The following is a 25783-nucleotide window of genomic DNA, read 5'->3' as shown; positions in this document are numbered from 1 at the left end:
TAAGTATCTTGGACATGTAACTCACAGGTGCACAGCCTGCCACGGTATGGACAGAGAATGCACAAGAACAGCTGAGAAAGTGCACCAGTGACAGCATGATTAGCAAGCACTTATATTATTTGGCACTTACATGCCAGGCTCCATTCTAGGTACTTTCCATGTAAATCAATTAATCCTCACAGCAACTCTGAGGTAGATAAGATCATCCCCATTTTGCAGACCAGGAAGTTGAGGTTCATAGGTTAAATAACTTGGCCCAAGTTCACACAGCTGGCCTGACCTGAGCACCTGCTGTGGACACTATGCTCCTTCTCTTAATTTAACTAATATATAATATTAATGGGTAAATCAACTATACTTCAATAAAAAAATATTATTTTAAAAACCAAAATGGTGGGCTTCCCTGGTGGCGCAGTGGTTGGGAGTCCGCCTGCTGATGCAGGTTCATGCCCCGGTCCGGGAAGATCCCACATGCCGCGGAGCGGCTGGGCCCGTGAGCCATGGCTGCTGAGCCTGCGCTCCACAACGGGAGAGGCCCGTGTACCGCAAAAAAAAAAAAACACCCCAAAATGGCTTTGGGTTTCACTGCAACAACAGGAACCCACATAAAATTGTCAACAGAACAAATAAAGATGAATCAGAATAAAAACAAAAACATTAATGGATACTGAGGTTCATTTGTGTGCTGTCATTAACAGTACTACAGTGAACACAGATAATAACTTTTGTGCACTTATGCAGTTACTTGAGCCAGTATATTGCTCTTTTTCGCTAATAGCAATTTGAGGTGGTTTCTGTCACTTGCAGTCAATAGTACTCCTAATACACTGAACCGTACTTCAAATTGCTCCAAATTAGACCTACTGCAATGATGAGACAGACAAAACTTACCTGAGCAATTCTATTATTTTAAAAGTTTGCTTCCTTTTATACTGTAGCTTTTTTGTTTTTTTAAGTTGTTCATAGGATACACATGGCTTTAGTAAAGTACAAAGGGAAGATACAATGGGAACTGTAGGATATAATGGCCATTTCAGGTTTTAGATTTAATATCTGTATCACAAAGGATATACCACCCCCCAAAAAAATCTACTGAAAAATAAAGGGACTATGACTGACCCTTTTATACTGATGTTCACACACACTGCTGCCTTTAATTAAAATGTAAACTGCTTTATTAAAAAGCAGTACATTTAAACTCAATGTACTTCTTCCTTTATAATTTCTTCCTCTGAGAAAAAGATACTAATGAATTCTTGGCTATCTGATGTGTATGGCATTAAGCTTAGTCATTATACAATGACTTAAAACAAGATTCACGAATTATTTCAAAATCACTGTTCCATTTCTCATAACTACACAACGAGAGAGTTTAAATATTGGCTACTTGGACAGGCTATTATGCTGCAAAGTTCCTTTATATTGGCACTCATGATTTTCTGTGTGTTAAAAAGAACACATCCGCCATTTATTTCTACCATCCTCACCCCCACCTTCAGTAGGGTTCAGTGTGTTTATACGAATAAATACAAATACAGGAGACCTTTTTTTTTTTTGTAGTTTCAGCAAATATGATCCTTACATCCTGAAATGCATCCTCCAGTGAATTTAAGGGAATATAAAGGAGCCTGAGTTTTGAATACTTAATAATTTTTTTATGTTCCTAACTCACTACTGGAACTTAAAATTACTATTATTTAAAATATCATGAAAGGGTATGGATTAATACTGAAAACTCATTAGTTACTAAAAGAACATCTTATATCACACAATGTGATTCCCTAAGGGTGCCCTGGGCATCAAATAAAATAATAAAGACATATATCCTCTCACTTCACACAGACTATCCTTCATAGAGCCCAGCTCAATATCCTTTGTGTATGAATATATCATCCTAAAATACAAAACAGAATTTTTCATTTAATACTATGTTTGATTGGGTGCTAGCAGCAAGAACATTTCTACCAGATCACAGGTCCTTCCCTTTCTGTACTGGATTCTAATTTGAACCATAGCTCCTAGGACCTAGGTTCAAACATTTAAAAAAGTATGGCAATTCATACTGATTGCCCATCTCTGATACAGTCAGATTGGCTGTGAGACCGCTCTGTCATTAAAAAGACCTTATCTTACACAAAATCCGATTTACGGACTGTCAGGCAATATACTACAGCAAACCCTATATATAACTTACTCTTTTCTTCTTTCTTTGGGGAGTTCGTCTTATAATCCCTTTCCTGCATAGGTCAATATGAAACTTTTCCCAAAATCTGAACAAAAGGAGACAACTAACCAAGATCCAAGCTGAAATCAAAGTCAATTTTCTCTCCCTCAGCAAAATAAACATTCTGCTCTCAATGTATATTTTGGGGTATCAGTACCTGGGAAAGCAACCCAAAAGGTTTGTTTTGTTCATACTGAGAGGCAAAAAAAAAAAATTCTGAAAAGTTACGAATGCCTCTATTTGATTAAAGAACAGACATATTTTTGGAAAATTTAAGTCCAAATGAGGCTTTAGAAAAATTCACATTCAAAATATTTTAAGCCTGTTATTAGTGAACAAATGCAATTATTTTAGTATATGAAAACTGTCTCCCATACATTATTCAATACAGTTGGAGGAAAATTTTTAAGTGTTAAATTGTACAAATGTTTTCTATTTTTTCAAGTTTAAAAATAATCTATAGCAAATAACGATTAGAACTACACCTGGATGCAAGTACAAGATGCCTTCGATCTGGAAGCAGGAGGCATGTGCTAGCTAGTCCCCTTGGTCAGAAAGTTCAAGTGCACAAAAGTTTCAGCAAAGGTCCAGAAAATTTCCCACCTTCCATTATAAATCTAATAAACAAGAACACCAGTAGCAATCTGAGGTCTTCCCAGAAAACAAAAGGAAACTAAATCTTACATGCAACATTTGTTACTTGCAGACAGAGTAGAATTCTCTTGCAGAATTGATGAGCGGGAAATACCGTTGAAACCGCCCTGGAGTTCCAAGTGCAGGTGGTCTAACAGGTAGCGCATGAACTCATGAGCGTCCTGCTGCTGATAGCCCCTTGAAGCAAGCAGAAACAGTCACTGTGGGGCTCCGCCTGCCCAGCCAAACAGGCAGGAGGGCAAAGTGTTGAGAAGGGCCACAGCCCTGCGCTCAGAGCACAGGGAGGCGCCCTGATTCTTCCTCCTCACTTCCTCCTTGTTTTACATGTGAAAGCACCTTCCAGACAGAATTCCACTACTGAAAAACAAGTCTGAAAACACAGAGTAGTAGAGCTAACTGGACTTCTAGTGATCTCAACTGACCTCACTTAAGAGGAAAACTGAGGGGCAAAAAAGGGGTTGTGGGACCTGCCTGAAGTCCTGCAACAGGAGAGTAACATGTCTCCTGGATGGACTGTGAATCTTCCCATTTCCCACACGGCCTCTCTAGAAGATGCTCAAATGTTAAAATTTCACATCTTAACCTGCACCAGAAAACTAGGTCTAAACCACCATTATAAGAAATAAGGAATTTAAAACTAAATCTTTAGACTGAAAGATACTAATTTTTAAACACTGGCTGAAAGGAAGAAAAACTTTATCTAAAGAGTTAAAGATGTATAGCATTCTATACGTGCATCCTAATCTCTGATTCAAGAGATTTTTTAAATAAATAAAAACTTTAAAACGCATTGACTTATAATTATGCTCTAGCCTAAAACTTTTATACAGCAACATATTCTGAGGTTACTTCTTACACTATATTCAGTCAGGAAATTCTATGGAATTCTTCTAATACAGATCAATGACAAGTGAACAGTAATGAAATCTGACAGAAAATTAAGCTGGTATAGTTGGAAGGTAACAGAGGTTTATGTAGATGAATCCAGCAATGATATCTAAAGCACATTCATAAAATTATCGATAGGAAAGACTACTGCCTACATTTTTACAGGTATGGAAGGCTGAGCCTGCACGTCCAGAGCCTGTGCTCCACGGCAGGAGAGGCCACAACAGTGAGAGGCCCGCGTACCGCAAAAAAGAAAAAAGAAAGGACAGGAAAAGCTGGGCATGCTAGGAAGCCATAAGAAGTGTGGCAAGTAGGTATATGTCTGCTGGGAAGTTCAAACTCAGGAACAGTTTCCCTGCTAAGTGACTGGCTTTTGGTTTGGGTGGGAAAAGAGAAAGAATAGCTCTGATGATTTCTATGTCCAAAGCTGTTGATTACATTTAGGGTACTTTTTTTCCTGCATTTATTTATTTATTTAATAGAGGAAAGTTGTTCCTACTTCTACATGCATGATTGTATTTCAGGCTCCTCACTTTTTTCCCCCTTTGGCCATGCCGCGCAGCTTACGGGATCTCAGTTCCCCGACCAGGGATTGAACCCAGGCCACAGCAGTGAAAGCCCGGGATCCTAATCACTAGGCCACCGGGGAACTCCCCAGGCTCCTCTTATTTTATTCCAAGGTATCACACTCCCTAGATACTGTCACATGTTAATCAAGGAAAATGGGCTTTCTAAACTTTAAAAAATTTTACTTTGGGATTATAAATACAAACATAATTCAAGACCCCATTGCATTTCCACTTCAGCATGTTGTAAGAACTTTTACCCTGTACACGTAATAGGAGTAACAATTACGAGAAGAAAACCCTACCTCACACCTGGGCACTGTGCAGTGACCCTGCACTAAAACTTTATGCATGATATAATCTCAAGATCTAGAGCTAACCAAGAGAAAATTATTCTCTGATTACATGAAAGTGAGGAACAATCTGAATTACTACAGAACGAAGAGAAAGCCCTGCTAAGAACACACAGACATCCTATTCTGATCAGTCTCTAAGGAAATCTAAGAGTTCATATGTAATAGGAATCACTCCGGAAACGCCATCCGAATTTCTCAACCTGGTTACCTATTCCAAAAGTTCTTTCCCTTCATTGGTAGGAATAATAGAATGAGTAAAATTAAGCAGCTAAAAACTAAATCATGCTCACAGCTGGGCTAAAGAAACCAGAAAGAACAGAGATACGGGCAGATTTAGATGAAAAGTAGAATTCTATTAGATGAAGAGGGAACTGAGTCACCATGGGAACCAAGTAGAAGAGTATAAAGGTGGTTGGTGGGCCTCACTGGGGCACGTGGACAAATTACTGTTAACACGTCTATCGCTGACCAACACCACGAAGACCTGGGTTCTAATTCTGGTCCCAACACATACTAGATGTATAAAACTGAACAAACTACTCTCCTCTGTCTCAGTTCCGTCTTCTTTCAGATGGGGCTAACACTTCTTACCCTGATGGGAATTTTGTTGTGTTTCTTAATGAAGGTCAGATATAAAATACCTAAAGTGCTCGACACATAATAGGCATTCAACAAATGGAAGCAATTTTTATATAATAACCAAACACAAAGATTAAATCCCCATCAAGAGTCTAAGTAGGTGATTGTTAGAAATTTTATATCAAGTCCAGACGTGATTAGCAGTAACTTAATCATTTCTACCTTTCCTATTTAGAGTCAGGAAATTCTAAAATTCTTACAAAATGATTCTCTCCTTCTCAGGAGAGATTTAAATAACATGAAATATAAAAGAAATTTCCTTCAAAACAAAGACCAGGGTTAACAATAGTCAATTACGTCTGATCCTCAAGGCTAGACTCTTTGGCAAGGCAACAAATTATAGTCCTTTGAAGCTGTTACCCTTTGGACATTTTTCCATACTACCAATATATCTAAACCACTCTGAGACAGTAAAGCAAGATGTATTGCTGAGTTTTACCAGAGCGTGCTGGTTTTAAAAAAGAAAGAGAGGGCTGTACATAAGGTGCCAAAATCATGACTAGTAAGAACCATGACGTGCTTCGGAAAGATAAAATCAGCAGAAGGTGGTGAAGGCTGCTGTCAAGCACCCGTAGTGCTTCAGATCTGCTGTTACCTACGGGGAGGACTAGCTTAGGAGAAGAGGGAGATGTCTCTGACAGCAGGGCTGTTTCCCCGCTCAAGCGAGACCAGATAAAGAACACGGGAAACGCTGTGACTCTATAACCACATTAGGAGATGATGTGTTAATTGTGTTACCTTCTGGAAAGCGAATGAAGCCCAATGGACTTAACTACAGTCTTGTAAGGTCTTCAGAACCCAGACCAGAACAGTGAATACGATACCATGGTTTTCTACTGATTACATTTGGATTTTTTTTTTTTAGCTGAAATAACAGGACGGTGTATGATGATAATTACTCTGTATAAGATTTTGAAAAAATCAAGGAAATTTTGTCCAGTATGTTTTCCTAGAGCACGTAAGTTATTTATAAGGGCTCTGTTTTTACAACAACAAAATGCCCTGCCTTTTGTTAAAGATTTTTCTAAGGTCTATTATTTAAACACATTTGTCTAGTAGGATATATCCAACTTCTGCTCTTCTCCTTAAAAAACAAAACACTGGTTTCATTATTGAGAATACCACCACTCTGTTGGAAATTGTTCCAGGAACAGTGTAAAGACTAATATTAATGATTTAAATATCCTTCATTAAATAATACTTACCTAAAATTCGGCATAATCTTCCAAACAACATAAAATAAGGACTCTGGGCTAAATGCAGTCTGGCTACCTTGCCATAATGCACAGAGTGTCTTTCTAAACTCTTCCACCAAAGACCTAGAAAAGAGCAGGGGATGATGAGACCCTCAGCATTAGTGAGAGGCTGCTATTTCAATACATAATGCCAAACTGTCTAAAATCCACAAATAAAAAATGAAAACATAAAAAGAGTTTGGTCTCTTCTGAATTCAACCTGACAGCTAAGTACAGCATCTCAGAACCCATACAAATAGCAGTGATTACAGACAAAACTAGTTTAACTATATGGTGAACTCTGAGTATGCCAAAGTACTGCCATACTTGTAAAATAAAGCAATGGATAAGTTACAAATCAAATTACCTAAGAATGAAATGTTTCCAAAGAACCCGTAAAACAAGTAACAGAATCTCTTTCTCCACCTCTTGCCTTTCTCCTTCCTGCCACTCTCTAGGAGCGCACTCCCCAGACCTCGATGCGTGACTGCTCCTCTCTGCCGCAGAGTCCATCTGGCCACAAAGCTTCAACACTCACCTCTATACCAATGACTCTCAAATCCAAATCTAAACTCCAGATTTTTCTCATGACCACTTTTATTCAGTTGTCTCCAGGTTCCAACAGGAATTTTCTACTGGCTGCCCTCTTGTCTCTTCTAACTCACTGTGTCCTAAACCTACTCTCCGTACTCTCCCTACGGCCCCTCAGTCTCCAATCGCCCCTTCTCTCACAGGAATACAACTTCCATTTTTTTCTTGGCACATGAGCTACCTGGAATAAATAAAAATTTGAGTGTGCCCAACTTCTGACAAATTCCCTTAAAGAGAAAGAGTGGTCCTTCTTATTCACCCCTTCCTTCTGCCTTCCAGCTAGAATGAGGACGAAACGGTGGTGCGCCAGCACCATTGTGGATGATGTGGGCTGGTGGGACAGAAAGCCAGAGGAGCCCAATGATTGTGTGAAACAAACCTAGATGGATAACCTCCAACTTTTATGTGAGAAGATAAACCACACCTAGATGGATAACCTCCAACTTTTATGTGAGAAGATAAACCACGGATGTTTAAGTCACCGTTAGTTTTGGTCTTCTATGCATGTAGGTAAGCTTATACACCTCCTCAACTTCAATGACTGTATGTGTCAATACAGCTACCATACTCATGGATACCTGGTTGATATCACAGAGAATCTCACTATCTTCTTTCTCAACCCGTTATCCAGTAGGTTCTTCAGATACAAATCATATTTTTTACTTCCTAGTACCTGAACCCTCATCCTATGTTTGAGGAACCCCACCTTAAGAGTCAAAGCCCGCCTCCTACTGTGGAAGCTGAAAAGGCCAGGTACTTGCTCTCTCAGCCCCCGCCCGCTCCCCCTTGAAGCCAGGACTCAGGTACACGGCCTGGGTATGCCTATTTGAAGCTGGAACAGTGCCAGACTGTTTCTGGTGGCAAAGAGCACAGTCAGGAGCGCAGGGGCAGAGCAGTAACAGCAGCATCGACCCAGCACCCAACTCCAGCAGTGCTGGCAATGGGAACTTTGGTGCAGCACGGACAGCGGTCCTGATGGGACACCCTTATGGATGCCTAGACTCCAGACCTGATTTCCCCTGCATCCAGTAATGGTAAGCTCACCAACAGACTTTCAGTAAATTCCTTTTCTGCCTAAAATGGCCAGCGGCAATTTCTATAATTCGTAACTAAACCCTAAATGACACTAATGCATCAAGTACTACTAATTCTTCCCTGAACTTTTGTGCACATGTATTTTTTCCTCTTCATTTCATGCCTATTCCCTCTAACCAATTACTATAAAGTGAAAAGCCTCCTTGAATGCAGGCACGTTCCAGCTCATCCTACATGCTGCTACCAAAGTAAACTCTTAAAACACCACTTCTAGTGATATCATTCCATCCCTGCTCCAACGCCTGGCTTCACTGCGTACTCCACACTACACACAATTCTAACACGGCCTATCCTATTCTCCCTCAGGCATCTAGGCAGAACACTGTCGGATTATAAGACGGCTTTTCAGAATGTGTGGGGATGGGGTGTGTGGGAGCAGGGATGGGCAGGCAGGGAAAACATTACATTAAAATACATACAGATGATAAATCGTAGCCCTATTTCAGTAATGTTAAGATACCCCTTACGGTCATGATAATATGATAAATCTTTCTGAACCCCAAAGAGAACGTGGCTGCACTGAATTTGAATATATATTGGTTTGGTTCTCAATAATCACTTGTCAACCTTCCATATCAGCTAAAAATTGACAGTACTGCTCTGTAATTAATTTGATAACTACAAATTAATGTAATTATCCAAGACAGGTTTACCTAACCCTATCAGACAAATCAATTCACAGAGACTAATGATATTCACACCGGTCTATACCTAGAACTGTGTTTTCTTCATAGATGTCAATTTTAGAATGCCCAAATCCACAGACTCAACAAGCGGAGTGCTACATTTGTCCTGCCTACTAGGTAAATAGAAATAAAAGAATTCTAACAATTATTAAGATTGATAGCTAGATACTTAAACACAATTGAGAGTTGTTTTGGTGCTTTTTTTTTTTAATGCACGTGCCTATTAACTCTGTAGCTCAAAGCCAGAAAGGACATATTCTTAGACTCACACGTTGTTGTCCCCCTGGCTCCTGGTATGGTACGTTCGCCTTCCTGCTGTCTTCCCATTCCTTAACTCCACAGCAGGCAGCTCTTTGAAATAACAGCAAAACTGCTCAATGTTACTATTTTAAAAGGAAGGGGAAAAAATTATTAGTTTTTAAATGTACTAAGAAGTAAAGAAAGCACTATGAGACCTATACAGTATATGGATTTTGAAAATGTGATATTTCAATTTCTCATTCAAATGATACTCAATGCAAATCTCTTAACATTGCATTTCTTCATTAAGCTTCCTCATTTACTCCAAGAAAACAATATAAGGGGGACTTCCCTGGTGGCACAGTGAGTAAGACTGCACTCCCAATGCAGGGGGCCTGGGTTCAATCCCTGGTCAGGGAACTAGATCCCACATGCAAGCTGCAACTAAGAGTTTGCATGCCACAACTTAGGAGCCCTGGAGCCACAACTAAGGAGCCTGCCTGCCACAACTAAGGCCCAGAACAACCAAATAAATAAATATTTTTTTAAAAGGGAATATAAGTAGATGACTTTGCAAAAGTAAACAAAGACCTTAAAGCAAAATCTCTGTTCCAGAAATCCTTCCCCCTTCCCATCTATAGCCTGTCACCATTTCTTTCTTTTCAGGGCCTTTGTTCCCAAGTTTTCAATAATTTCCTCAAATAAAAGCCTTGAAACCAACCATATTGTTTAAATACACTATACAGAGTAACAAGGAGAATTCGGTAGTGACTAGAATTTCTTCTTTGAGCAAGACTAGATAAGCTGAGAGCCAGTACCTTTAAGGAGAGATCACACATGGCTTCTGTTCCTCATTAGCAAGGTGGCCTTGGGAAAATAATTTACTGTGGTCTTTGATACCACATTAAAATCTAAAAGTATGCAACTTTCTAAATAATTTCTTCTGTATAACTTCTGTATAACTTAGGTCAGCCTTGTTGTCTATTTTATTTTTCCTGCTCCTCTTACTCTTTTTTTTTTTTTTGGCCATGCAGCATGTGGGATCTTAGTTCCCTGACCAGGAATCAAACCCGAGCCCCCTGCCGTGGAAGCACAGAGTCAACCGCTGTACCGCCAGGGAAGTCCCTGCTCACCTTACATTTTGAAGATCTTCTAAACATCTGATCTTATGACCATACTTAAGACTCAACTAATGATTGAACTAAGTTATCTGAACAAGGTTCCTTATAGCCCAGGGGTCTGCAAACTATGGCCCACAGGACAAATCTGACCCTGGGCCAGTGAGCTTTTACATTTTTAAAGTGAGTTTTGTATTTTTAAAGACTTGTTTAAAAGGGAGACGGGTGTTGAAGGGAGGAGAAGATGTGTGAGAAGGCCTGGATGTGGCATGCAAAGGTTAAAAATATTTATTTAATCTGGCCTTTTACAGAAGTTTGCTGGCCTGTGCTCAAGCCTGTTCAAGAAGGAACAGGAACTAAATAATAACAGCTAACAGTTATTTACTGCTAGGCACTGTTCTAAGCACTTTATGTAAATTATATAGTATCTTCCCGACTACCCCATGAGGTAGACTATTATCCCCAATTTCACTGATGAGAAAACTAAGGCACAGGGAACTGAGGTAACTTGCCCCAAGTTACTAGGCTAGAGTTAGTGGCAGAGACAGGATCTGAACCCAGAGCCTTTGCTCTTACCCATTCCACCAGAAACTAACGTCAGATACTTAAGCTGTGACTGTAACAGTACCTGAGTGACTGAAGGATGGCGTTCATGAAACACGTGTTCCCCAAATTCCGAAGGCCTGTGGCACAAATGGCAGTGGTGCTTCCCTGTAAAATGGAACAAGAGGTGGCCTTCAGTAATACCAAGAGAAGGCCAACTGTTTCAACATCAAAGAAGAACAAAGGCCTATATTTGAAACTCTAGCAACAAGCCAGTTCGGAATTGATACTTTTCAGTCCAACAAATATTTCAAATTCTCTTTCTACTCTCTGTAAACGTGTCTGGATATTTTTAGAAGGCTGTTTCTGATCCTAGGATTGTTCTAAATGGAAGCTTATGAGGAAGTCACCATTAATAAGTACTGTGGAGTACACAATGCAAAAACCAGGAAGATCCTTAAATAAGTTTAAGACTTAACGCCGTCATAAGACTCTATTAAAGCTACTACAAATTGGAAAAAATATAAACATGCCAAGTATTTCTGTCCCCCAGCTTTTAACTCTAAGCCATGCAAATGACCAATACATGTTTTCCTAGCAATGGAATATCAATCTGAAAAAACTACCTGAACTTCCCTTAAAGACTAAGGCTTTGTTTTTTGATTAGCTGTACAAATGCACTGTGATGTCTGAGTACTACACATGGTTAGTGAATCTACCCATCTAACCCGAAGCATCACTTTAGCTCTTTCTTCCACGAAATTGTAATACTTAATTGTGTGTCTAAACACAGCTAGCATGACAGCAGAGAGGTAGATGCAGGACAAAATTACTGGTATATTTTACAATATTTAGTCATCTTTAAACTTTGTTACTCCATTAATGGCCATACATTTGGTAAGAGATGGGTATCAGAATGAGGAAGCATATTCTTTTATGGTGAAATTGTATTAATGAAGGCCTTAAGGAAAAAACTTACCAAAACTTCAGACCCAAAGCATTTTTTTTTTTTAAGATTTTTATTTTATTTATTTTTTGGCTGTGTTGGGTCTTTGTTGCTACGTGCGGGCCTTCTCTAGTTGAGGTGCACGGGCTTCTCATTGCAGTGACTTCTCTTGTTGCAGAGCATGGGCTCTAGGTGCACGGGCTTCACTAGTTGTGGCACACAGGCTCAGTAGTTGTGGCTCACGGGCTCTAGAGCACAGGCTTGTAGTTGTGGCGCACGGGCTTAGTTGCTCCGCCGCATGTGGGATCTTCCCGGACCAGGGCTCGAACCCATGCCCCCTGCATTGGCAGGGGGATTCTTAACCACTGTGCCACCAGGGAAGCCCCAGACCCATAGAATTTGCACTAGGGACCTTTAACAGAAGGAAGCAAGGATCTTTGGGATCCTACAGAGATGGAGTAATAAGGTACATGAGTAGGCGTTAAGAACAAATGCCTCCTAAGGCAGAGGAGCACGGTGGTCATCTTGACGGAAGGAAGGCACTGACAGACAGACTCGCTGGGGTATTTAGTCACGTCAAGAATCATTAGTACAAGTGGCAAACATTTTGTAAAATATTCCAAATCCAAGGCATACATTTATAAAAGTTTATAAAGGGCAACATTAATGTTAGAACTGTAATCAAACAGTGACTAGATCTCAACCAATTCTTATATTTGAATACCTTTTAATTACTTACATTTACTTTTAGTAACTTGCTGTTCAGTGATGAGTTTTCCAAAAGTTTTCTTTTCCTATGCCTGTCAGCTGTGAAAGCTGAGCTATTAAAGCACAAACAGACAGTCAAAAAGACGTTCATACATACACAACACTACACAGCAAGAGAGAGTAAACATGGCTGTTCTAAGTACCTAGGGTATGGAGCCCTGCCTGGCTGCTTAGCCAGGCCAGGAAGTGACCCGTTAGGCCACTGTGGCCCACAAGTATTTCAAGTAACTGAGGAGTTCCACTTCCCCTGGAAATCCCCACTGCTCCTCCAGCAGGGTGGGACTGGAAGCTGCCACCCACCGGGCGCTTCCCAGAAACGCTGGCCAAGTGGATGTGGTCTGATGGACAGTCCCTCTCCTCCACCGCTCTATCTACCTAATCAATGGTGAAGCTTCAAACAAGAGAACACCCACTACTCGTAAAAAAGAAAAACACTGGTCTGACATGACTATTCTGAGATTTAACATTAAGTCTCAAATTCTACGTCACTTCTTTCTTAATTTTGATAAAGGTATCATGTTTTGTTAGTATGTTGTAATAGATGATGATATAATCTGAGTTTGCAGAATGATAAATAAATTATAGACGCATAGGCATATATCAATTCATTTGATTCAGCTCTGCTACAAAGCATATTCTAAAACAAATTCTAATTAGCACATAAATTCTGAATTTATCTAAATATTTCTCATTGAAAGAGATATTAAGTTTGCAATTTGTTAGAAAATAATTCCTATCTTCAGAGGAAATAATTCCTATCTTCACTTTAAAATTATTATGTATCAGGGGAACTAATCTAAAGGAAGTGAAAGTTACTATTAAACAACATAGACTTTTTAAGTCTACCAACTCTTTCCCATCCTCCAAAAGTACCAGGTTAATCCAAAGAAAATACATAATTATTTTTCTTTCCAAAATTTCCACATGAACTGTCTTCAGAGCATCAGATCTAGTGACAGTCAGCTGTTTCAAATCTAAAAATATTCTTAGGAAAAACGTCTTCAGAAATGTATGTCCCTCTCAGTGTACTGGTGACTACAAGGTAAGAAGAGATAATCCCATATGTACTATGATGTTAAGTTATTCCTTCACAAATTCTGTAAGTAAAGAAGTTCACTCACAAGCACAGTGTATGTACTGTGACAATGCCTAATAGTTAACTTTTGGTTTTAACCTATACAAAAAAAAGCATTTAGCTTTTTAAAAATGTTATTAAATTTTACCATCAATGATTCTCAAAATGGCAGAATCCTTTAGATCCACGCTATTTAATATGGTAGCTGCTCACAACATGTGGCTAATAAATTTAAATTAATTAAACTTAAAAATGTAAAATTCAGTTCCTCGTCACACTAGCTAATTTTCAAGTGCTCAACAGTCACGTGTGTCTAGTGGCTACCATACTGAACAGTGTAGATTAATACAACGTTTCTGGTGCGCAGTGCTTCTCCAGAGGATACGCTAAACAGTCTAAAGTAAAACTCAAATGTAATCATAGTTCTTTCATTGTAGCTTCCATTACAGAGTAAAGGCTATGTTTGAAAAAATAAAAATAAATTTAGGTAATGTTTATCGACACATAAAAAGGACCGCAAAGTAGCTTTTTCAGTGGGACCAAGGAGAAGTGTAGACAAGGCAGTCTGTGACATCTTTTACCTGACGAAGAAATAAATGGAAATAAAAGATTCAATATCTGCATAAACGCATGCAGGTTCTTGAACTTCCGGTTTTCCCTTTGACTTAGTTCTGATGAATTTATTTGTCATTGAGATGATAGTCTTTTCTTAGAGAAAACTATAAGTGGCAGGAAGAAATAATTTGGTAGCTACCTACTTCTATAACAAAGAATCAAGTTAGTAAGATCTTTACAATGAAATCACCACACCAAAGAGTGATATTTACATAAATTACTGCAGGAATCTCCTACTTCACGGTTAATTGTGATTATTTCAGACCAAATTCAATATTCTAGATCTGTGTGTCTATACCTGTGTCTCTAACCCTAGATATGCTCCTGCTGCTTTGTTCAAATTAAAAGGGAGGAGGTGCTTTGAAAAAGTGAGGAGCCCCAAGATGACAAGCCAAAGTGCACTTAAACCCAGACTGTTCTAATTAGCTTAGATTTCAAAGAAATCGATTCTTCCCTTATCAGCTTATAGTCTATTTAGACAGAGACATGCACAGAGACTTTGGTTAACCAAAGCTAGACAGTGTTTCACTCAAAGAACTTAGATTATTCCCTCTCAGCACTCAATTTTAAAATACTCTGTTGGTTTCACATGTAAGTTTGCTAAAGGACTCTCACTTGTGGCATGTTCTCACAATACCATTTTTATACATCGACTGTCAAAATAAATAAGATGTTGTAAAGCAATTATACTCCAATAAAGAATTTTTAAAAAACAACAAAAAATAAATAAATTAGATGGCACCTGACAATTAGGGGTGATTTACACAAATTTCACCTGAGTCAGCGACCATTCCAGGGCCATGCTTCTATCCACTGCAGCTTCAAAAGACATTGCTACTGGGGTTCTGTTTACTGCTTGAATTTTGGGTCTAGTGAGCTTTATCTGACTAACCTATTTGGCTATAGCAAAAAATAATTCTATTCACTTAAGCAGTTTAATTTCTTTATGATGACAAAGCATTTCACAGCTTCCTATACTTTCAAGTGATAAATACTGCCCCTAACAAAAAAAGGAAAAGAAACTAGGATCTTGTGCTATCACATAGATGCACGCTGAACAATATAATTAAACCTATTTTCCCTTGATACATAAATTTCAGAGTTTCTAAGAAGACCTCATAATACATTTGGATAAGGATTTTCTAATATCAAAGGTAACTCTATAATGATCTTGTATCATTTTTTGCCCTTCCCTTGCACTACCAAAATTCCCCTTGCAAATAAACTGAGGGGCTTATAAGTTGGTGGATAATAACTAAAAAACAGGCTCTGGAGCCCTTGCATATGGTTTATGACAAATATTAAACAAAATAAATGCTGAGCTATGATCACTGACTGTGGGCATTTTCAGATACCCAACTCCAAAGTTTACTTTGTTCACATTTCAATCACACTAAAAACGTGATGAAGTTATGGAACTCATAAACAAAAATCCCACTCAGAAATGCTGAAAGACCCCTCAACCCCACTCCATCCCTTCTTTCCCAAGGCCTATTACTTACTCTTCCAAGTTCTGTAAGTGTTCTCTGACTTTCTGTACCAGTCCCAGCTTGGTGTCATTAATCACAAAATCATCACAGCGATAACTGCAAGGAAAATATTAATCAATGTGTGTAAAGAGCTTGAGGAAACCACAGTAATGAAATCACTGAAAGGCCTGGCTACTGCCAAGATGATCACATGCCTCTGCAGGCAGTTACTGTCAGTGGTGAGTTTAAAGAGGACTTGGAATCCACAGTGGAATGCTTTTCAAGAGTCCTTTATAAAAAGCCACGTAGGCAATGAACACCAGTTTCTTTACACATTTTTATTCAAAAGCTCTTCAATTCCTCTTTCAAAAATGAAATACGCTACTACACGTGTTATATTCTTTTCAGTGGTACATAATACATGGAAAATGAAATACAAAGCCCCAATTCTGTTCATGTAGCACGAAGCCTAAATCTTTAATGTGATCCTTCCCAACTCAAATTAATGGGGAGTTTGCAGGCAGGAGAGATTTAAGAGGAAAGCAGGAAAAAAGTAATTAACCTGTAGGGATATTTGAATAAAAAAACTAAAAGCCATATATTTCACACATAATTTAATTTAAATAAACTGAATTCAGATGGTTGAGAAGAATGAATCTTTTCATTCCAAGGTGTTAGAAAACAAAAACAGTGGCTACATCTTTCAGGAAACCGATAACCGCTTTGAAGAAAGACATTTAAGATGGTCCTTAAAACTGATATTGTGTGTGTGTGTTTTAGCGAGTCAATAAGCAAATAATATAAGGAATCACACATAATAAACTTTAACTTGTACATTAGCATTCAATTTTCTTCCTAGAATAAGGCCAATTTTAATAAAAACAACTTACAAGCTAGTAGCAAAATATTCTTTTGAACTGCAGCTTTGTACAAAACCACTTACTATAACTACCAAAGAATAATGACAATAACGTTGCCATTCTGAGCAAACAAAAATTTTGAATGCATAGCAATTAGTAAAAATTAGGTCATCTCTAGCAGAATCCAAAAAACATTTCTTACATACCTGAAACCAGTCTATAAAAAAACTGGGAATAGGATGGGGGAAAGTAGTTTTTTAAAAAAAGGATTACACACAAAACATGGCTTGTGTCTCTTATTCACAGAATTCAAAATGTGAGTGCTTTTGAAAACTTTAAGTAAAACATATATGTAATTATTTAACATGCCCCTCCGCATTAACTGACTGCCTGTGTTGTCAATCAAGAGTCTCTAACGTATTCTCCAAGCTCCCGTGGTCAATCCCTAACGTTTCTACAAATAGCAAAAGCTACCTTTTACATCCTAGACCGTTTCTCTATGATCAAAGTACCAGCAATGGCAGGAAAATAATTCCTTATCAGTTTTATGACAAAGACATAAAGGAATTAAATTAGTGAAAAGGTTTAATTCCTTGCTTCCTGTCAGCATAAATGTTAAGAGGGTAAGGTCTACTCTGCAAATCTGGGTTTAAGGCACTTGGTTCCTCCATGAACCTCAGGCATTCACTAAAGAATGAAATTGTATTGTTACTCTAATTCCTGCTTACATTTTACATTTTCATTCTATGTTTGCATAAATATATGCATGTATTTTGGTTAAAAGAATACCCAGTGTTCAAAACAAAAATAACTCCAAATGCTAGTGTTCATCTGGGAAATGAAGTCTAAAAGCAAATTCAGATCATCTTTCATGTATTTACATGCTGCTAGAATATCTCATTGAAAAGTAAACCCCTTAGCTTCTACAAAAAAAAAAAAAGGTTGCTTTGTTTAAAGAAACAAATTGTTTCAGATTATATGAAATAACTGATTTTTTTCTTATTAAAGTAATTCTTTTTGGTGTGACATGAATTCAGCCTTTAACATTTGTTAAAGGAACGTTTTCATATATTGAAATACAGATTCATTTACGGCCTTGCTCCATTCTGAACTAAGCTGACTTAACTGGGTCTAGTTGCTTCATCTCTTTGAATGTTCATTATTAAAGTGAGTAAGTTTCTCTAGACTCCAGAGCTGTTCTAATGTGACTAATGAAACTGAGGAAATGCATTTTAATCTTTTAAAATTGTAATTGATATAAAATTTTATTTAACTAAAGCAGTATAAAATATATTTCCATTAAATACTTTATGGTTTGGGTAAAACTATATTTCACTTTTATTATGACATCATATAAGATGTACTGCAGTGCACAGTGTGGGTGCACATGTCATTTCTAGGATCACACATAAGCATATCACCAGTCTAGTTTATGTCAACAGAAGGTTTCAGTTATTTTTCTATGCAATAATGAAGCGCTGTAATGTGCTTGTTTGAATATTTTCTGCAGACAGCAGGAGTTACAGTGATACCTATGTAAATAGTAATTGGTAGTTAAACTGAAATACTTATTTTAATAATTAATATAAATAAATTATTTTTCTGGGTTAAAAACTAACAATGAAAAAAAATTTTAACTTCCAAATGAAGTTTGGAACTTTTAAAAAAAGATTACACACAAATGTGTAATTGACAACATAGGCACACTAATGAGGCAGAATCCAATGGAAAAGGTGTATCACAAATTTTGTAAATAATGGCAATTATGATTTAATACAGCAGAGCCAAATTAATAAGCTGTGTAAAAAAAAGTTTTAAGATAATAAAGTAGACAATAGTGAGTCATTTTCAGCAAATGCATAATAATATAAGTTGCTTCTCTACAGTCAAAAAATAATCAATGAAATTTGTCACAATCAATGAAATCAGAATGAAATGTATAACAAAGAAGTTTCTTAGTGATTTTAAGGATTTGAGCTTGTAATTCTGGCAAGCTTTAAAATAGCTTGAATTCTTGCTCAAGAAAGAAAACCATTTTTAGATGGAGAGATGAAACATTAAATTATTATTTCAGTTAAGGGCGTTATGTTTTAGAATTTGAGATAAAGATCAAAAAGGATATTTTACAAAAAGTGAAAGATCTTCAGTTGATCCACCAAGCAACTGTTAGTGAATAAAAGACCTTTCTAACATTATTCAAGATCAATTCATTCAACACTTGAAAATTGTAAGTACTTTTGCTTTTCGCTTTAGATGAGTTTTACAAGACAAGAGACAATGGCCAGTTAATACTTTGGGTACGTTTTGTTTCAAATGACTTCCAAATTGAAATGTCTTCATCTATTTGCAACCTTAAAAACAATCAACCGCATGTTGTAAATATTTTTTAATCTTTTACCTGTCACTTTCAGCTAGACAGGAAAAAGTTTCTATCAAGACAGACAAGGACCTGCTACGTGGGATCAAAAACCCGGATTTAATGGAATTATTTCCCTTATTTGATCCACTGCATATTAACATATTGAAAATATCTGTGCTCTAAAGTAGACTGTATCATGGATGCAGTTATTAAAATTGTTCACTATACATGTGCAAATGCTCTGACTCATCACCAGTTTATGGAACTGTTAAAAGAAATGGAAGATAATGAATATGTTCTTTGCCAATGTTCACTGCTTGAGTCATGGAAGAATTTTACAAAGGTTTACTGTACTGTTAACTCTAATTCAAGACTTTCTTGAAACAAAAGGAACACCTGCCAATTCTGAACAAAGAGAAAACATCACAGCATGATTTACATTTTTTCACCTATATCACAGTGCACATGAATGAGCTAAATTTAAAGATCCAAGGAGAGAATAAAAGCTTGCTTGTGACCTAGCTAGACAGGTATGAGAATTTATGTTAAAATTTAAACTATTCATAATACAAATCAATAATGACTTTACACATTTCAGTGTGAACAAATATACAGAAGATTTTAAATACGATGGCATTATGTAAGTTGTCTGCAAAATCCATAAGAAAAATTGAAGAATGCTTTGTTGATATGGACAAATTTGGAGTTGATTTTCAGTTTATATAATGGTCCTTTGAATTTGATGTTGATAATACTGAGTGGTTACAAGAGTTAGTGGATTTACTTAAATTAGATACAGTTTTGAGACTGATATGCTTTTGCTTTGGGCTCAATTCTAAAAAAGATGAGTCAGTCTTGTCAAAACAGATGCCAAGTATTAAAGAAAATGGGGTTTTTTAAATTCATTTATTGGAAAATTTTTAATAGTGTTTGGAATCTACATTTTTAACTGCAATTTTTATGACTAAATACAGATCAAGCATTTCTGACGAAAAGTTAGCATCTGAATGGAGATGTGCTGTACATGTAAAATACATACTGGATTTTGAAGGTTTCGTATTAAAAAAAGATGCACACTATGTCTAATAATTCTATATGGATTACCATGTTGACATGATAATATTTTGGATAACTGGGTTAAATAAAATATACAGTTAAAATTAATCAACCTGTTTGTCTTTGCTTTTTTAATGTGGCTACTAGAAAATTTTAAATTACGTATGTGACGAATTATTTCTCTTGCACAGCACTGCTAGCCTAGAAAATATCTAAGATACTAGCTGTTCTACTATAATACTACCCAATATTATAAAGAGGTAATAAATATAACTTGAATGAACTATAAGAAGTCAATTTTATTTTGGCTGAATTTGTTCTCACTGGCTTAAAAAATTTTAAGTTTTCACAATTGTCCTTATGGCCAAGAGTCATTTTTAGATCTTCTTACAGTCACTATGAAGGACATTTACTTCTAAGATTCTAACTTTTGTCCTGTCTGAATTCACCACACTATACAAGCGTTATTAGATGACGATGATAAAAGGAAAGCACCTGCTTCCACAGGTCAAAACGTCCAGGGGCGCCTGGCACGTGGTAGAGGGTCAATAAATGTCAGCTTCCTTTTGCTGTGTAACCAGGGCTGCCTCACAGCACACCCGTCTCTAGCTGCCCCCATCCCCTGTTCTGATTTCTTCTTCCTCCCTGGCCCAGAGGTGAAAAGAAAATAAGTAACAAAAGTAGGAAGTAAATAAGAATTTAAATGTTGTCTGGTTACCTTAGTCTTTAGCTGAGATGCTGCTTTCAAACTGGAAACTATCCCACTAATACTGATATTAAAAAGTCCCAAGGCAATAAGAAGGATTTAAAGTAAACAAGTTCTAAAAATCTCTTCCTGGTTTACAATTGTGTTGAAGGTATTAGGTCAGTATTATGCTTACCTCTAACACCTGAAAAACAAATAAAATTTAGCCACTATTCTTAGTTTTCCCTTCAAGGAGATTACACCAGAATAAGTACAAAAAAGTGCATAACTTGTAGGCTGTGTTTCAAAGCTTCTAGATTGCTCCTCTGAAACTTGGAATGCATTTCCCATTTTGAAATAAATATTGTTATAAAATATGGTTAAATGTTGCAAGGTGAAAATACACCTGGTTCCCAAAACGTAACTGAAATAATATAAAAAGTTCTACTCCTCTTTTTCATCTTTCTACTGAGAAATTGGAGCTGAGGTCCAGGTTTTGGCATCTTTTCATATAAATAGGACTTCACATGTCTAGCAAACAAAAGTCAGGAACTACCTATATTACACAACCAACTTTTAGGCTATTATATTAACACTTAAGCAAGTTTAAATTTCGCGATGTTAGGTGATTCTTCAAGTAAAGATGAGCTCTACCTCTAACAGACTACTTGTCAGACAAGGAAAACGTTTACTTCTGTATTTACTAAAAAGAAAGAACTGTTTAAGGAAATTTAAGTAAACTGAACACTAAAGACAAAAAAATAATACTTAGAAGTCATATCAGGCAACATATTAGAGATGTTAGATAAGGAAATCAGATATAAAAAGGCAGGGAAGGAGAAGGTACTGGTATCTTTCTCTACTTCTAACACCTTGAGGCAAAGTATACTATCATCTTAGCTATGTAAAAATTAGTCTCAAACCAAATTCCTTGAACCAAATATGACACTAAAGTAGTTTTAAAGTACTTCAGGCCAATAGTTAATAAACTGTTAAATGTAGAGTAGGGTATTATATATATACTGCTGTTCAGAGCAGAAGATACACAATTAATTTTATTACCTTGCACTGAGAGAACATGTAGCAGGTAGCAGATAAATTTTCATAAGAAACACCAATTATTTATACTACTATTATACTTTGGTAAAAAACTGATAATATCACAGCTTATTCTGCTTATTCTAATTCTGCTTATTCTAATAAATAGCAAAATTGTCCAATTTCTTCATTACATTGATTCCTTATGTGTACATTTTTAAGATTGTGATTTTTTTTCTAATTTCTAGCATCTAATCATGCCTAATCCTTTCTAAATATTTTTCTCTCTATAATCTCCCCCAAACCCATCTTTTTCCTCCTCCATCTCAACTAACATTTTATTCTAAACCTTGGTTATTTCCTTTAGTATGATATCCCCCTCTGCCCCACCCAAATACAGTGACTTTCAAACGCATAGATATCTGTAGCCAAATTAAACTATAGTATTTGATGGTCCCTGCAATGTCGACCTTACCTAAATTTTCTTCTCTCGCATCTTTCCCTCCCAATCTTCCCTTTCACTTCAGTGTTACCTGCTTTATGTTTAGATTTAAGCTTTCATTCCATACACTACCAACTCCCTTACCCTCCCTCAGTATTTTCCCTGTAGCACTAGTCACTTGTTTAACAGCAAAAAATATTCCTTACTTGTTCATCCCTATCTGTACTTTTTCCCCATTCTCCAAAAATTAAAACATGCAGCGTGGCTCAATTATTTTCTCGTCCTAAAATTTAATGTGGGTTTACCTCCTTTTAAAAATTCTAACTTTAGAAACACTTGTTTCCTTCCTATTTCCAGCCTGTGCCTCATGCCCTCTCTAATTATAAAAGGAAAAACACCAGTCCACTAAGACAAAATCTTCAAATTATTTTCAATGGCTCCTAATCAGATAAAAAATAAGCCACAAAACTGAGCATCCATCACCCCCAACACATTTACACATTTGTACTAATTATATATGCAAGTAAATCTAAATTAATATGCATATAGTATAAAAAAAGAAAAATTTTAGAAGAATGAGCTAGAGATGAAATAAACTTTTTAAATGTCTTCATACCATTATTAAACTAGTATCTCAAAATACAATATATACATAGGGTGAGGTTTGACATTAATGATAATGGATATAAATTCATACTTCACACAGTCTCAAACTTTTTGTCCAATTTATCAGATCTGATTAGTCTGTGTTTTTATTAGATAGCCAATATTTTTACTTTGTAATGTATTTGATGAGCTCAGAGTAGGAGTGTATGTCAGCTTACCTTTTCCTTGTTCACCAGTATTTGTCTTACTATTGTTACTGTTATTATCTTGGAGGACTTTTTCTCATAAAAAAATCTTTTAAAATGTGTATCCATTTGAAGAGGGTTGATTCTTGGTAAAATTAAATAAACCCATGTAACTAGGCAGACAAAAACCGTTAACATACTGCACAATGCTAAAAGTGAACAAGGGAGAGGACGCCACACGTGAAGCTGATTCAGGACCCTCCGTGTGTGGTTCATGACACATAACCACCTAGTCTACAGACCACTGGCAGTAGGTATTTTAAATATTTGCCAATGATTTTATATTTGCCAGATAAAAAGTTTTAATAAAAGCTCTGCTATTTTCCTTCCGTACCTTCAAGTGCATTATTTTAGAGACTACTGCACTAAAGACTAGGTTCCTAACATACAGCTGGTTCTCAATGAATATTTATGTATTGAATAAAAGCAACATATCCGCTATTTTGATTTTTTTGGATGTTGTGCACAATATGTTCGAGGACCATCATGTTCATCAGACTCTGCCTCCAGGAAAACTTTTGAAGGTAAAAATTTGAGGGGGAAAGGAACTGTTTACAATGTCAAGTTTTCTTCACAAAGGATCCATATCTTTGCTTTGTATCTTTCTGTAATACTTATTCCTAGATTTAGTTTATAGTTTTGGTCATTATGTTGAATGTTTGTTTTTTTGTTTGGTCATTTCCATTTTTAACTAATGACTGCTAATGAAGAGAAAGCTATTAGTTTTTGCATATTTATTATGTATGACCATCTCAAAATTAATTAGTAATTCTACTTGTTGTTTTCTACTAAAGTCCCCCTAAGTTTTCTCAGCATTATATAATTTGAAAGCAGAAATAATTTGTTCTTTTCTAATATTTATACCAACAATTTATTCTGTCTTATTTCAATGGATAGAACAGCCAAAGCAATGTTTAATAATAGTGATGATGATGTAAATGATGATAGGAAGTATTTGTCTTGTTTCTGATATTAATGGAAATAGCTTTAGTATTTCATCAATTTGCATATGTTGTTTGCTTTCTTTGGGGGGAACTATCATATTTTAATAGTTTCCTTTTATTTCAATGTTATTAGTTTTTTAAAAATCAGAAATGGCTTATTTATAAATGTATTTTTGCTTCTAATGATACAATCATCTGGGATTCCCTTTAAAATGAATATGTTGGCAGACTAGTGAAATTAACTCAGTAATTATATAATTTTTCTTTTTGACACATTTTACTGGGTTAGATTTGCTTTAAGTTATACTTATTTACAACTATTTTAGTTAGTGAAATTGACTTATTTTCTTTTTGGAGTTTCTATCAGATTTTTGTCTTAAGGTTTTTAAAGTTTCATAATATTAATATACTCAATGTTAAATTTTAAGTGTGAGGCTACACTGTCTGATATAGTAGCTACCAGTACATGTGGCAATTTAAACATAATCATTAAAATAAAATAAAACATTCAATTCCTCAGTCCCACTAGCCACTTTTAATTGCTCAACTGCTACCATTATATGGTGCAGGTGTCACACTCAAAACAAAGAAGATCTCTCTCTCTTTCTCAGCTTTAAAATTCTAAAGCTTTTTCCATTCCTGTTGTAAGTGCTATTGAAGCTACCCAAGTCATAAGTCTCCACATCATATTCTTGAAGCACTAAGACAATATTCCCAGACCAAATCATTCTTCACCCACGTGAAACAAGAAGCAATCATCATACAAACGAACCTGAAATTTTTTACGCAACAGTAAAGGAACAAGTCCTTTAATCTACTGGCTATAAGGCAATCTTTATACAGTAAGTCATGTATAATACTAATACCAAAGAAACAAAATCAAAAAACTTTAATGCAAAAAGTACCCCTCTCAAGAAAGGGCAATGGCAAATCGATCATTAAGTTTTAAATTCCTTTTCATTCCCTTGTATAATAGATAACATCATAATACGACACCTAGAGTAAACTTTGACCTCCAGCTTTATTATAAATGACAGATATAGTTAGAGAAAACAAAAAACAAAAGAAAACAAAAAAAGCTGGTATTCCAGTGACTTCATCTATTTCAAACCAAGAAAAGTTAAATCCAAAGAACTCTTTTAGAAAGCAAGCTTATTTTTAAATTCTCTTTTATTCAATTCTAATGCGCGGCCATCAACTAAGCCAATTTTGGAAAATTAGAATACTTGCAGAGAAAACTCATTTCCTTTGTTAAAAGCAGAAAAGTACCAGCTTATTAAGAAGGAGCCTTTTGTTTTCAGACCACATGCTAAAAAGTTTCTTTTTAATAAAACTTCAAAATACTGTTTTTAAATCAACAAAATTCTTCCTGTTCTCTAATCTTTACAACACTGAAAATTTGTGCCCCAAAAGTTTATAAGGATAGTCAACAAAAGATCTTCCCCTTTTTAATTTTAAATCACAACTGCCTTTGAAAATGATTCAGCATCCATTTAAACCCACAAATAAAAGCTTTATTTTTATTAGTTTTAATTAAAACTGCTATTTATTATAGGTGTTTAAAATCTAAAATACAAGTCTTTCTTCTAGACAAATGAATTGACTCACATTTCATAATATTTCTTTGTTTGAAGGAGTGCTTTAAAACACTACTCTACCAGGAAGGAAAAATTCTAGTAATTTAGTTTTAATACTCCTTTCATACTTTTGAATTCTCAGAAATTCAGCTATTGTTGATAAGTTGACAAGACTATGTCAGATGTCAAAAGTTATATGTTCAGTATTTTAAATCTATTAACTCCAAATGTCTATCTACATAATAAGTCAAATAAAAGTTCCT

At 36.1% G+C, this 25783-nt stretch overlaps 1 protein-coding gene across 1 annotated transcript in view; it reads right to left on the bottom strand.

The window, feature by feature from the left end:
* Nucleotides 1-25783, bottom strand: part of USP3 (ubiquitin specific peptidase 3) — a 94421-nt gene that overhangs the window by 34772 nt on the left and 33866 nt on the right. Inside the window, exons 4-9 of the mRNA XM_082648281.1 lie at nt 15742-15825; nt 12521-12602; nt 10921-11003; nt 9204-9317; nt 6533-6646; nt 2909-3055 (exon numbers count right to left, since the gene is read on the bottom strand). Of these exons, the coding sequence (XP_082504407.1) occupies nt 2909-3055; nt 6533-6646; nt 9204-9317; nt 10921-11003; nt 12521-12602; nt 15742-15825 (624 nt within the window). The remainder of the gene's footprint in view (nt 1-2908; nt 3056-6532; nt 6647-9203; nt 9318-10920; nt 11004-12520; nt 12603-15741; nt 15826-25783) is intronic.

The sequence above is a fragment of the Grampus griseus genome, assembly GCF_964374135.1.
Source record: "Grampus griseus genome assembly, chromosome: 2".
Lineage (NCBI taxonomy): Eukaryota > Metazoa > Chordata > Mammalia > Artiodactyla > Delphinidae > Grampus > Grampus griseus.
The sequence above is the reverse complement of the archived record's forward strand: the minus strand, read 5'-3'. Positions and strand labels throughout refer to the sequence as shown.